At 34.7% G+C, this 15,631-nt stretch overlaps 1 protein-coding gene across 1 annotated transcript in view; it reads right to left on the bottom strand.

Moving 5' to 3' along the window:
* Window positions 1-557: 557 nt before the first annotated feature.
* CDH10 (cadherin 10) overlaps window positions 558-15,631 on the bottom strand; it is a 68,606-nt gene continuing 53,532 nt past the window's right edge. Inside the window, 5 exon segments of the mRNA XM_023752714.1 lie at window positions 558-1,048; window positions 3,604-3,855; window positions 5,208-5,316; window positions 10,503-10,624; window positions 15,341-15,477. Of these exon segments, the coding sequence (XP_023608482.1) occupies window positions 558-1,048; window positions 3,604-3,855; window positions 5,208-5,316; window positions 10,503-10,624; window positions 15,341-15,477 (1,111 nt within the window).

The following is a 15,631-nucleotide window of genomic DNA, read 5'->3' as shown; positions in this document are numbered from 1 at the left end:
ATGTAGTTGTAAAAACTGGTTTATTTTTTAAAAATAAATACAAAAATATAAATATAAAACATTAGCAGATAGAATTTGATGAAATGAAATTGCACAAACGTTTTGTATACCAGGTTGCATATCACACCTACTAACACCACATGTACATTTAATTTAATGTACAGAACAGGATATACCTTAAAATTTGTCTTCACCTTTTTTAAAAGCTTCATTTGCAAGGGCAGGGCATGTATCTAACAGAAGCGGCTTGTTTGTGAGGTTGCTTAAGGGAGAACTATTCCTGTTCACGGTTCTGAAATTATCTTTTATTTCTAAAATGGACACCACTGAATTTCCATAGCTTTGGCTCTTGGAAGTGATTAAATAAAATGCCGTATATATTCCATGAGACATCCTACAGGAAAGAATTAATGTGATTAACGAACAAATTTAAAAAGCAAATGGGGAAAAAATTGTGCTGAGTGGCAGGAAAATCCTCCTGGATGTCGAATATTGTGAAGTGGAGACGGTGTTGGCCAAGTGCCTTCCTCTTGTTTGAGCAGAATATATACCCTAGGTTAGGAGTCTTTGTCGCTTTCCCCGCCACCATACATCTCCGCCAGCTTGTTGAACCGAGGGCCCCATTCCCGGAGGAAATCATAGTTTTGGTCTCCATCAGTGGTACCTGACTCCAAGGAACTCAGAGATTCCGCCACGGAGTCGTTCCCTTCGTAGGCATAGGTGGCCAGCGAGTCGTAGGGAGGCGCGGTGGGGTCGAGATCATGCTCCTTCAGCCGTTCATTGATGAAATCCCGCACATCCGTGTTGTCTGGCGCCGTGGGAGTCCTTCGGGGTATGAATAAAGTCTCCGGAATAATATCTCGCCGCAGCTTCTTCTCCTCGATGGCTGCGGGGTTCCTCAGGGTGCCGATATCAAAGGCCTGGGTGTCCTCCTCTCCGCCCCCCTCGTCGTTGTAGCTCACGATGTTGTCTCTGATGTCTTCTTTAGACAAGATCAGAGGTTCTTTTTTCCGCTGTCTTTTCAGAGCTGCAAACAGTACTACTATCACTTGGAGAGAAAAAAAAAAGATATATTAAAGATCCAGCTACAACACCATGTACAGAACGAGTGGTAGGAATACAAAGGAGTTTAAGTAATGGGTTTTCCAGGACAGGTTAGAATTTAAGATTAATTTTGTACTTTTTGATCATTTTTTTCTTTTGCGGGGGTGGAGGGGTTGGGGGAGGGTATTAACGGATTTAGCTAGGATGGGTAGAGTTTAAGTGTCTAACTTATTTTTAAAACAATTTCCCAAATCCAGTGGCTTATTTTATCTTGCTAAGAACTGTTTAAAGATAGTTCTTGATTGTAGAGACATTATTTATACTTTGCATTAAACAGTGACATAGATGTTATATTTTTAAAATTGACACACATTAAATTCAGCTTAAAATGAAACAATTAAGAAGGGCAAAAATATGTCTACGTTTTTCACATACTCATACATTATTAAAAAAAGGCAGCATTGCCCGGCCAGTGTGGCTCAGTAGTTGAGCATCGATCCATGAACCAGAAGGTCATGGTTTGAATCCCAGTCAGGGCACATGTGAAGGGCTTGTGGGCTTGATCCCCAGTAGGGGGCATGGAGGAGGCAGCCAATGGATGATTCTCCCTCATCATTGATGTTTCTCTCTCTCCCTCTCCTTTCCTCTCTCTGAAACCAATAAAAAAATTTTTTAAAGGCAGCATTTTTCACAAGATATGGAGTACTGGTTTCTGTTAAATAGCTTTACTGATGGATTTGCATAGATTTTTTTTTCTTACATTGTAAAAAAAGACCTTAATTGCTATGGGGGGGAAAATGGCCACATTACTTAGACATCATTAGAAATTATGAAGTTTTCCATGGAAATATATATCACACATGAGATCAAAAATAATTGTTGGATCACATGATGGCAAGAAAGAATACATTGAATTAACTACAAAAACCTTGGCTAGATGCATCTTAAGTGTAGTCCACAAGTAGAAATGTGTATCACTCAATGTGTATCCCTAGTTCCAGAACAAGGTATGAATAATAATAATTTAAATCATACAAGTAATAATAGCATAAAAGTTGAATATAGATAATACCAAATTCCGTCTGGTTGTATTAGTTTCCCATCCTCAATTTGGTCATGATCCTTTAAAATGAAGATTTGAAGAAACAGAGGTAAATTCAATTAGATGAGGAAAGGGAAGATACATATGTTACCAGGCATATGTATGAAGAAATATCTTTGTATTTAGCTTCTTATAACAAAGATTTAAAGAATATGGACTTTATTAGTTATGAACTGAATGTGTCCTCTCCGAATGCATTTTAAAGCCTAAACCCCCAATGTGATGGGATTTGGAGGTAACTGAGTCACAGGAGTGAAGCGCTCATGAGTGGGATTAGATTAGGTGAGATCATTGCTTTCTGCCACGTGAAGAGATAATCATCTGCAAAGTAGGAAGTATGCCCTCAACCAAACACAGAACCTGCCAGTGCCTTGAACTTGGATTTTAGCCTTCAGAACTGTAAGGATTAAATTTCTGTGATTTAAGCTATCAGTCACGGTGTTTTGTTATAGCAGTCCAAACTGACAAAGACAATTATAGTATTTTTGAAGTGGGATTAAGTTATGTTTTCTCTTGTTGACATAGAATGTCAGACTACTTGCCTTTAAGCGTATGTAAGAGGGCAAACAGGAGACTTTTTTTAATGCAACAAAAAAGAAAAACTTAATCCATTGATAAACATTTTTGACCTTCAAAGTGATTAAAAAATTAGGACACTTCCTAGAGAACAAAGATATTTATTCTTCAAGTTTGGGAGAAAATATGACATTTATTTTTCCCAAATTTATGTATTCATACACACGCATGAATTTTGACTTAAAAAATTTAAACTTCAGGTTGTTTATCAACCAAATAATCTTACCCAGCAAAAAAAAACAAAAACAAAAAAAAAAGGTTCTAATACTTACTAAGATTGGCTCCAAAATCCAACTTCATTTCACTGCTTCTTAAAATATCAGGTACAGTGTTGTACAGTGTTTTTGATTAGGGACACAGAAATACTCACATAGTTTTAAGATAATGCAATTACAGAGTAATTTAAACCTGATTCTTAATTCAAAAGCAGTTAAAAATCAATTTGCTCTAGGTTATAAAATCCAGTATGTTTTTTTATGAACAAGTGAACCAGGTAAAAAGGACTATTTGAACATTATTTCAGTGAAGAGGTAAGATAGTGAGACCTCCATCCAGCCATAAAAAAGGTGGAAATAAACTTTAGATGTACTAAAAAATTATACATACAGTGACTAACCCATAGCCTTGCCTTGGTTCAGCCACTCAGAAACGGTGTAACCTTAGAAAACGTTTTGAACATCTCTAATTTTCAGTTTCATTATTAAAAAAAACAAAGGACGGTAATAACTCTGATCAGATAAAATATATTAATATAAGCAATATTCCCTGGATAATTCATATCTAAAACATTGGGGTTAGTTTGGGGAATGTATTTTAATAGCAACATTTCTTGCTTGCAAGTATATTAAAGTAAGCAATCGAAGTTCTCTGCAGCCTCTTACCCAGCAGGATGATGATGCAGAGGAGGATGGCGATCAGGGCGCCGGTGCTGAGGCCGGCGGGGAGCAGCAGGGCCTCGGCGCTGCAGGACTGCATGTTGCCCTGGCCGTCGCATGCGCACACGCGGATGGTCAGCGTGCCCGTGCTGCTCTGAATTGGGTAATCGTTGTCTGAGATCACCACCGGCAAGAGATAGGTGCTTATTTCATGTCTATTGAATCCATTTTTTCTGGTTAGAATTCTGGCAGTATTATCTAAAGTAAATGTTAAAATATTACAAAAGACTTGGAACAGTAAAAACAGATCATCCTGATCACCATGGTTTTAACATATAAATAAACTAATGTTTATGGGAAATATAAAACTAACGTCAATTTTCTTATAAATTGTATGCAATGCAATTAAAATACAAATATAAGATAAAGTAGTTTGAGGAATCCAATACTATGATTGTTTATATATTAGATTTTCAACTGATTCGCAGATGTTTTCAAAACGGTGAATTTTTGTAAGTGAATCATTTATCAAGACTACATAGGTGATAGCATAGTTTTCAGAAACAAATATTAAGCATACCAAGCAAACAAAAAATCTTAGTAAATGTTTCTTATTTACAAATGAGCATGTAAGTCTACACACACACACAACACATTAATTCAATACTCATGCAGAAATAAGATTGGATAAAATTTCAGAACAGTTGCACTTTTAAAATCAACAATGTAGTCAATAAGTTTATGAGTCCCAATCAATATTTTTGAATTTTGATTTCCACCCATTAAAATGAATATACTGCATAACTCAAAGTATTAGTGTAGCTCAAAGACAATGTCTAGTGTCTAATAGACATACAGGAAAAAGTAGGTAGTGGGATGCTGACCTTTCTTAAACCCCTCCCTTTTCCTGTAATTAGTTTAACAGATTTATGACGGAAAGAAAAGTTCTAATTACATACTTGTATTTAGACTCGGCCAATTACCATACATATTCTCAAAAAAAAAGCTGTATACCTTTTTTGTAAAAATAGTACCCATTAGCACATCCTCTTCTTCTAAAATATGTTTCTAATGTTTTTGAGAATGCAAAATTAATTTCAGTATTTTTGACCACAGAGACATTATACAATTCATGTGTTATGCAGGAGAACAGTATATCTTGCTCTTGCAATTACACTTTTGCATTCAATCCCTTCACAACGCCAAGCTGGTGTGGCTCAGTGGTTGAGCATTGGCCTATAAACCAGGTCATGGTTCAATTCCCATATGAGGTGTGCAGGAGGAAGATGATCAATGACAAGTTAAGGTTATTTCTCTTTCTTCTCATTCCTCTTATTGTGTCCTGCCCTTTTTATTAAGGGAACTAATTATTTCCAGTCTTTCTATTGTTTTCAAGATTCAATTTTTTAATTAAGACTCATATAGAGACTTTTTCACATATTTCATTATTATAAAATTTAAGAGAGTAAAGAAATATCTGATAAAAACAAAATTTTTTAATCCAGATCAATAAGCTAATACATCATGTATATAGTTACTGTTACTTTGGGTGAAATTTTTTGTTAATGTCACCCTAAATCACAATGAATAGATCACATTCTACAATTTACCTTCATTGTCCTGTACTGTGAAGTTTGGATTGACAGCAGCTAAACTGAAGAAAAATTTTTGTCCACCTAAAGGGTCGTCTTTGTCTACTGCACTAATAGTCTGTATGAGCTGCAAAAAAAAGAGAGAAAAATGCATATTTCTCAAACTTCCATGGGTTTTATATGCCTTATACTACGTAATTTTTTGACATCCAATTTTGTCTAAAATATTTTAAAGACAATTGACTTTCTTTCTCATGCATTTATCTTTATTTGAATTATTTCATCATTTTTATTATTACTTTTATTTTTAACAAAGTCTCTATCTTTTTTTCTCTCTCCCTCTCAAATTTTCTTAAATATTATCCATTCCTTAAAAATAACACATGGTAATATTACATTCTTGGCAATTTTATCAATTAGACATAGGATTTGAAGTAAGTTATTTCATATATATTTAAACATTGGTCTGGAAAGATATATCTAATGTAGGAACATATTTTTAAATTTATTTTGGTTATGACTTTCCTCCTCATCAATGTAAATCAAAAGCTATTAAAAATGTAGAGATTTTATAGACAACATGATACAACTTTTTAAAAAAAGAAGCACAAACATTTTATTAACTACTTTAATAGTAACAGTTCACTACATCTATACTGTCTATAAAATTGTATGTTTTTAAAATTCAACATATACATACTATGGGGAATGGTTATATTATGAGGGCCAACTCTGGTTTTTCTGCAATAAGAGACAACAGAAGAATCTACCTGCTAACAAAGTAGAAAAATTTCCACCTTAAATTATAATTATGTCATTGCTTTTAACATGATTTATACTAAAAAGTAGGTTAGGAAAAATTGACATAAATGAAATAACATATCAAGAAATATAGACTAATAAAAAGTCACTAAGATTAATAGGTTAACACACAGAGAATGTGAAAGTAGAGCTAATGATCTTTTAAAATAAAAACTATGATGTCTCACATTTATGGACCAAAATAATATATTTCAGAGAATAAAAAACAGCCACATTTTTACATGTATCTGTAAGAAATTACAAACATTTACTTAAGAATTCTAAATTAAAATGTATTATTGTAATAAAACATAGTAGCATTGTAGATTTTAAAATCAGTGGTTCACTGGTACATCTTCATTAAATGCTATGAAGGAAATAAGTGAAGCTCATATTAACAACACAAATAAGATAGAATCACATGTCAGAAATTTATATCAAATTACAATATATTTTTATGACCCCAATACTCCTCTATTGCAGATGGAAGCACGTACTTCCTTTTCACTTTTTTTTTCTTTGAGACACAACTTGGCTTCTAGTGTCCAACTTCTCCATATCCAGCATTTACTTTTAAATCTAGTCTTCCTTTACTTTTCCAGTCATACATTGAAAAATCACAATATTTTGTTTTGGTATATTACCATAAAGTATTGTGATAGAAATCAGAAGTTGGCAACAAGAAGCAGATAAAACTATTTTCTCTTTCTCTATCTAACACTCACTATTTTATTTCCACTGATGATAAATTCATTTTGACCCACTTTCAAAAAACGAGGTTGCCACAATTAGGGGAAATATTCTAATGATGTCTAGTATTCATTTTAAGCACTTGAAAAACAGACACAGATACGTCACTTATATTTTATCTCCTTACCAGTTATATAACTTGTTTACATTTTCACTGGGCTATTCTAAAATAACCTTAAATCAACTTGCAAGGTATTGTAGTGATCAAACTATAATGGAGTGTAGGATGATGAATGGATTTTAAGATGTTTAAAGTTAGAAAACTGGTCACTACATTTTAATTTGGAAAGACTGATATTTTTTGTTGTCTGTGGACATGGGGTTCTTGGGGTGCCACTGGAATGAGAAGCTCTTGAGGCCCCCATGGAGGATGAGATATTGTAGAAAGCTTTATTTCTGAGGAATTACACTCTGAGTTTCCAAAGTTTCATTTCCCTCAGTTCACCATAGAAGTATAGCTGTGGCTTCCACAGAACTAGATCAAAACCAATGTCTTGAGTTTCCACTCCATGTTGGAGCACACACAGGTCTAGTCCAGCATCAGACTAGGTCAGTTTGTGTTCCCCACTGCAGTCCATCAGCCCATTGCTTGTGGGGTCTGCATGGTCGGGGGTCATGGGCAAGTGCAAGAGAGCCATAAGAGCACCAATGGCCAAGAGCCACACAGAGACTAGGGGATTATTTGGGGGGCTTTCATTGGCCCTGCCCCCTCTAGCCAATGATCTCTGTCCCCAGGTATGACTGACAAGCATCATCTTCCCTGCATCCCCAACTTTACTGTACATGCATCTATCTTCCCCTTTGTCCAGTCCCTTCCCCCAGTGATCTGCAGGGAATGGGCAGGTGATTCCCCGAGGAGTGAAATTGCAGCTTCCTGGTGAAGCTGCCCAAATGGCCACACTTATAATGACTGGCCTCCTTTGCCCCTTTGTTATTATTAATAACAAGCTAATTACAATGGTATCAATTTCTGTTGATGAAAAAACTGCCTTTGTTCTAGTATACAGATACTTTTTCAGTTGTTAGGGAAGGAACTAAACATTGTTTAAACTATACATGTATGATATTTTGGGTTTGAGAGGGCCTGGAGTTTAGATACTATTGATGGGTAATGTAAGCAGCACTCCTCCCTGGGAATTCTCCTATGAGATTGAAATGCTATTTCCTTCCCATAGAGATTAAAAATTGTTAAAATATGTTAATTGACTGAAAGTGTGAGGAAAAAATATATAAAAAGAAAAACAGCATGTCCTCTCTTCTCCTCTCTCCTAAGGTTCCTACCCTGTTTTGGAGATGGAAAAAAAAGGAAAATCAAGTGGCCTAGTTCAGAAAAAAGAAGGGAATATTAAATATTAATACTACATCAATTCTAAGCTATATCATTTCCCAGGCTGGAGGGCAGGGGATAGGTTTCTACCCTTCCAGCAAGGAATAGGCAAGAAAGTGGTTGCAGGTGGCAATTAGCTTTATTTTTGTCTCCTCATTTTGTCCAAACACCAAATGAATGAAATTATTTCCCATGTTGTTGTTCTAAATGTTCCTCTTAAGGAACACTTACTTCAGAGGAGTATTGAGTGGATTGAAATACTCCATAAATACAGAAGTCCTAACATAGCTCTTACTTCTTTGGAAGATAAAAGACAAAGTTAACAAATGAATTTCAAGGAAGGATCAGTGAAGAAGGACTTTACCAAATAATCTTTTGATTTTTTCCTGCTGGGATGTCATAACCTAGAATTCCATCATAGAATATCTAACAGTTTAGTTTAAGCAACAATGTTTAAGTCTATGAGACCAAAATGACATCTACTAAACTGGTCTTATTAAAAATAACTGCCATGAGCCCTGGTCGGTGTGGCTCAGTTGGTTGGGTGTCATCCCAGGCACCAACAGGCTGCCAGTTCAATTTCTGGTTGGGGCACATATCAGGGTTGTGGGTTCGATCCCCAGTAGGGCGTGTGTAGGAGGCAGTTGACTGATGTTTCACTCTCACATCGATGTTTCTCTCTCTGTGTCCCTTTCTATCTATCTCTCTAAAGATTAATTGTAAAAAATCTTAAAAATAAAAAAATATAAATAACTGCCATGAGAGACTATTACACATGCAGCCAATCAGACAAAATTTATTAATCATGCTGTTCCTATCATGTTCATAAAAATTGGCTAACTTACTTTTTATTAAAATCATCTTTGATTTGATTATATTTTCCTTCTCTATACCAATTGCTATTTAAAAGTCCAAAAATATAAGGTCACTGAGCTAGATAAAGTCAAAAAATGGAAAAAGAAAGCAATTGGGTCCTAACCGGTTTGGCTCAGTGGATAGAGCGTCAGCCTGTGGACTCAAGGGTTCCAGGTTCAATTCTGGTCAAGGGCATGTACCTTGGTTGCAGGCACATCCCCAGTAGGGAGTGTGCAGGAGGCAGCTGATCGATGTTTCTCTCATCGATGTTTCTAACTTTCTATCCCTCTCCCTTCCTCTCTGTAAAAAATCAATAAAATATATTTTTAAAAAAGAAAGAAAGCAATTTGTATACAGTTGATCTGTATACTTTGAACACATTTGTAAATAAGTACTTATAATGACTCAAATATTCTGAAAAGATATCTCTTGCAAATCAAATAAAATAACCATAGAGGAAGCAATGTCTGCAGCAATTGCTAAGTGGGTATTTTATCTATTAGAGAAAAAGCTTCAACTTATATCATGCTGAGCCTCGCAAGCAGAGGACTATTTGGAATGGTATTTTAGGGCACACACTGTTTCACTAAGAAGTAGGTCGGAAGTAGCTAAGTCACTTAAATATTTCAAATTACACATTTCCATAATGCTTTCAAATTGAAAAAAGAAATCATATTGAACAATTTACCATTTCAAACAATACACAGGCTATTGAATCCCTATTACAATCTTCAGAAGGAAGTATCTCAGTTATTCCACAAAATAATTTACATAAAAATATAACCATGGCATTGATGTCTATAAAGAGCATCAAATGATGTCAAAACACCATATAGTTCTATGATGGTTCCTCTTTCTTTAGTGAAACAAATTTGATGCCCAATTATTATTTATAACATGCAGCTTCCTTCTGTGAAGATAGCACTTAAACCAATTAAGAGCATTTCTTCCAGCCATATATGCTGGAGCTTTTCAAAGAACAAAATGAGTCCACTGAGGACAAGGCATAAAGAGTTATAAACAAAGCTGATGCAGGAAGAATGTTTTAAAGGGTGAAAACTAAGTCATTAAGCAGTTTATGTGTTGTTATCATGATGAAATGCAAGTGCAAAGGTAAGGAGAAAATTCCGCAGCCCCACTTCAAAACCGTGTTTGCAGACATTGAAAAGTTGATGAAATGTTTTGCCAATCCCATGCATTTGTCTGTGTTTTTCCCAACTTTTATTTCCCATCTCTCTATCAGTTTTCAATATTTATCTAATGGAATATCAGAGGTTTTCCTTTGTTTGCTTTTTAATCTGTTTTTGTTATTGAACTTTTAAGAATCTAAAGTTATTTACTCTTACAACTTAACTTTTGTGGGAATGATAACATCTTGTATACATTAGAAATTTACTGTTATTTATAACATCTTCAACCTTAAAAACATCAGCATTTGTTTGTTTTTAATTATATTACTGGCACTTTAAATGAGTGTTTTTTTTAATCTCCACTTTCTCATTCCTCTCAAGATTGGGAAAAGAAAACATGTAATCATGCCGTTAAAAATCTTCCTATGCTTAAACCCTAGGAGTACTCACCTGGCCTGGTCTGGCATTTTCACACACAAAAGTGTCATAGAAGACAGCAAATTGTGGGGCATTGTCATTAACATCCAAGATTCTCACAAAAACAGCCACACGGGTCATCTCTTTGGGATTATCTAGAAAAGGGAAAGAAACATTTGTTTAGAAAGACACAGTTTGCACTATATTTATTTATATAAGCATCTGTGGATTAAGTGCTCACACACAAATAAGCATCGGGGCAATTCTACTAGCATAATGAGCAAATGCAATAAAGACAATTACTAAGAGCCTAATTATATGGTCATGAATTCAGTTATTATTGGGCTCAAGTGTACTATTATTTTGGAAAATACTTTTTAAAAGCACAATGCAGTGTAATTGAGTTTATATATATATATGGTTTGCCATCCAAATATATATATATATATATAATGTGTATATATATATAACAAATATTTAATAAAGCTTTATTAGACATCATTATATTACTTAATCTTTCCTGATTTTTTTAGTTGAAGAAGTAGTTTTTAATAAATTAGTACTGCCCCCAAAGTTATTAGCTCCTAAGTGGTAGCTATTATATTACAACTTACCTGTCTACTTTTATTACTAAGATGTATTCCAATAGCTATTCTCAACTCTCCTTTTGGAAATTTTGATATATAGCTACTAATTTTACAAATTAGATAGAAATTTACAATGAAATTTATTTTATTAATATAATTATTACTAGTACTATTTCAACAATCTAGGCACAATTCTGTGTAACAAAATTAGCTCAGTAGTAACATACAGTATTGTAATTATTATTATTTTGCTACAAATGCTAAAATCAAGAGCATCAACATTTTCACATAAAAAACATGCATTTGAAAATTGTTCCAAAAAATGGAATTTTACAATAGAAATGTTTATTAAGCTTAGCCTTGGTTAATAACCTAATATCAATTATAATTACATTATCTTCACTATAGATATTTTCTAGGTACTGATATCTGAGAGCGTTTTGACATTTTAAATTCAGGTTATATTCATCAACCTTTGTGATATCAAAATCTCAGTCTTTGGATATGGTTCAAATTCTGTGTGAACTTTGGTGAACTCAAGCTGAAGATCAATATAAAAGGAGAGATAATTAGCTAAAAACAAAGCAAACAAACATACAAAGAGCAGATGAGCTGAGGGACAGCAGCAATCTTATTTAATGGCCTCTATTAACATGCGTTATGAGTGAAATTAGATTATCTGACTTTCTAATTTTATCTAAATAATTTTTAGGTACAAGGGTAAATATATTGTCATGGGCAAATAGGGAGTGTGTCACTATTCAAAAGAATGTATTTCTTCTCTCTTCTCTCCATGTAATTATAATGTTGCTAAAATAAAGAGATTAGCACTTTTTTAAAATATTGGGTAAGAACTGATTACTCAGCAGGGACATTTACAAGGCTGAAATAGTATGAAGGCAGGCAGGCTGAATGCTAAATCCATGTTGAAGTTTATTTACTTTCCTTCTTATTTCAAGAGAACTTTTCAAAGGCCTGCCTTCTTTAACACTCAGTCTTACCTCAGTCTTCTTAACCCACTTGTGTTCAGTTCTCAGATTCTGGTTTCATCTAATCTATTGCTACATATTTTACTTCTCACTGTGTCGGGTGATTAAAGAGTTCAGAACCTGGGGCCCAACAGAGGGTTGCTTTGATTCCCATGTCCACCACTCATTTCCTGTGTGACTCTGGTCAATTTATTCCATCTCTCTAATGCCTCAGTTTACTCAACAGGAATCAAAATAGAACTTCTTGTAGAGCTTTTTGAAAAATTAGATGTGTTAATGCACGAAACTTCTAAGCAGAGTTTCAGTTTGTTGGTATTGACTATTATTATTAAGATTGTCCCTGTTATCACGGTCATATCTTCTTCATTTCCTTACATTACTTAAGAGCTTAAGTTCTTTCTCCATACAAAGCATCCACACAATAAAACCTGTTAACTAGCTTTCCTACAATTCATGTGGGTCTGAAGAGGGCACCTGTGGGGAAAAGTGAAGAGAGGAGAAAAATGTTTTTCAACTACTCTCCACCTCTCCTGCTTCTATCTAGACCATTTGTTAACACCCAGAGGCACAGTGCTCACCTGCATATGAACCCTCAACTCTCTAAAGTTACTTGAAAGAATGAGAAGGGGTGATTCTTCCATGTTTTCTAGAACATGCTCGTTAAACTACTTTCATAGCTAGTGGACATAGCTATATTTTTCTTTCAAAGTCTTGACCTAAAAATAAATCTTTTGTGGGTAGCAATTCACTTTCTAACTATGCCACAGAGTCAAGAGAAAGAGAAAGTCTCGTATCTAAAAAACTGCACTATTATGTCAGTTTCCTCTCTAACAATTCAGGTGTGGACAAAGGTACCTTTACAGTTGCAATACAAATAAGTCACACAATAATTAATTAATAAAAAAATACAAGAATAAACTTGGTGTTCTCTGTGCTCACAGCTGTGAGCCTACTTTTCCCACCCCCTGTAGGTAGAGACTCTCTGGGCTCTTTTCAAAGAACTCAAGGCTCTTCCAATGAAAAGCTAAATCCACAGGGGAAATGTGCTTTGTAAAGCATCAAGCCTGGAGTCGCCTATTCTAAAAAGTGCTTGCACTGATCCTTTTTACTGGCGTATGCTGCAGCCTCTGTATAAGTAAAAGTATTAAGCATTCCGAGGAAGCAGCACACTGAAGAGTAGTGGCATGCATTTACCACCTGAGTCTCTCTCAGTCATCAAGGCAGTCTGTTGTAGCAAGAATGTATCAGCAGTCAAGAATCTTAAAATTCTGTCCAAAGATGAATTTGTGCCTATGTATCCACAGGCTTTTCCACATCTCTCAGAAGAGGAAATCAAATCATTATCATTATCGAGAAATCTCAGGCTTTAGAGAGATGCATCTTTTCTATCTGCTTAGGGCAAGGCTTTTCACTAATAAGGAACTAGGTATAGGTAAGAAGTCAGTCCTCCAGCATAAACTTTACTCCGCTGTCCTCAGAACGAATTGCAATGATTATAGTTAAAATTTCAGATGTGGTGGAGGAACTCATGGGTCTCTACAGTGATGTGTCCTACGATCCCTAATTGTGACCTTAATTTTAGGATTTTTATTCTTCACATGGTATCTAAAATGAGTTTTTAAAGAAGCAGATAAGTTATTCATGGTATACTGCACTAAATAATTACCTGAAGTAGCACTTGCCATATGATGAGATATACTGCTCTGGACTGTAGAATTAAATGGTTAGAGAAAGGGCCGGGAAACACATTGGTAAGAAGTACATTTATATGTCATTCTGCCCTGCTTAGGGCTTGGTGTATGACATGGTTATCATAAGCCCAGTGTTTAAAATCTAGTGAAAACAATTTCCTGTGTGCTGTTTCCCTCTTACCCCCATTCCCATTAATAACCGGAACAGCATAATGGGCCTTTGACTACTTGTGGTTTGGCAGGTAGACATTCCCAGCAGTTTCTCCATAGATTGATCCATTTAAGGGAAAGAAATAAGTTTAGTTTTTAAAAAGAAGAATGTAATTGGCTTAGCCTTTTACAGAATCATAATTACTTCAACTAGCTTTGGAAGTTAAATTTCTCACAGTATCTGAAATGGAAAATGCAATTTCTAGCTCACTGGCTTGAAGAAGGATCTTGAAGCAACAGAGAGACAAACAAACATGGATCTGGAATGACCAGATTGGATCCTATCAGGTGCTTCTAACCATGGTGACATGGAGACAAATATAGAAATAAAAGCTTTCTTTAAAGAAAAACTAAAAAAAAAAAAACTTCGGTTAGCCTTAAAAGGAACAGCCATTTATAACTCACTATGGAAACAATGGATCATTACGTTAACCCATATATCTGAGCCAGATTCAAGGAGAGAGCTGAATCTATTATCTTGATGCTTTGCACTCATTGCTGATGATCTATCTGGCCTAGTTCCACATTTCTGAGACACTTGGTTCTGCCTTCCAAATCCTGGAATGGATATTTAAAATACCTTGACCTTGGTATATGTTTGTAGATTCAGCGTGGTATTTCAGACATGGAATTTATAGGCTCATTTTTTTTACAATGATTAGGACCCTCATTAGAGTGGCTTTTAAGGAAGTTAAGGTGTTGCTCTACTTCATGTACATCATAGTACAGGATTCAGAAACCATGAGCGGGTTTACATGTGTGGACAGAGCTGGTTTCATGGGCATGCACAATTGTTCAGTGTCTCACACTCAGAGGGCCACAAACTTATTTTAATGCTTTGCTGTTTCCATGTCTAGTTAACACTGTGAGGCCCCCGCACACTTCTGGCATTAGGCAAGTTCCTAAAACCCTTGGAAACATATTTCCTTCTCTGTTGAATAAGGTCAATAAAAATATTAAGAGAAAATTAATTTAAAATCCTTAGACTAATACCTGGCACAGAGTGTTTGTTAGTATTATTACAATTACTTTGGTGTCCTTATTTGTAAAAAGAAAGTATCTACCTGCATGTTTGTTGTTAAAATTAAATGATATACATCCAATATCTAGCACAGATTCTAATTCATAGTGTCCATGAAACACATCTAATACATATTATTTCCCCAACAGAGACTATCTTTAATTCCCAATTATAGATTTTTATTTAATTAATATAAAATGCCGATTTATCTAGACCCACAGCTATTACTTAGTATATATAAAAACGATTGAGAAAATTATAGGCATTCAGAAACTTTTTAAAAACTTAGATTAAAATATAAATAAATTATGTTCAATATGAAATTAAAACTAAAAATATATATTAAATATTGTACTCATGAAATTTATCTTACTGATTTCAGCAGCTATAACGGTAAGATTGTGCCATTGAGATAGTTCACGGTCAAGTGGCTTTGATATATAAAGGGATCCATTTCCAGAATGTATATTGAAGATCCTGTCAAGGTCAGTATGACGATCCAAGGAAAATCTGAACATAGAGGGCCAAGAAAAATAGGTGGCAGTGTCACTGATGGTTTGTAGGGTAAAATGGTAAAATGCAAAGACACACATGTAGGGATATATAATAATTTCAGGAATAGTATTGATCTAGAACACAGATTATTTTATCAATTTATCACACA

Source organism: Myotis lucifugus, unplaced genomic scaffold (genome assembly GCF_000147115.1).
Source record: "Myotis lucifugus unplaced genomic scaffold, Myoluc2.0 scaffold_0, whole genome shotgun sequence".
Classification (NCBI taxonomy): domain Eukaryota; kingdom Metazoa; phylum Chordata; class Mammalia; order Chiroptera; family Vespertilionidae; genus Myotis; species Myotis lucifugus.
This window is presented reverse-complemented; position numbering and strand designations above follow the sequence as displayed.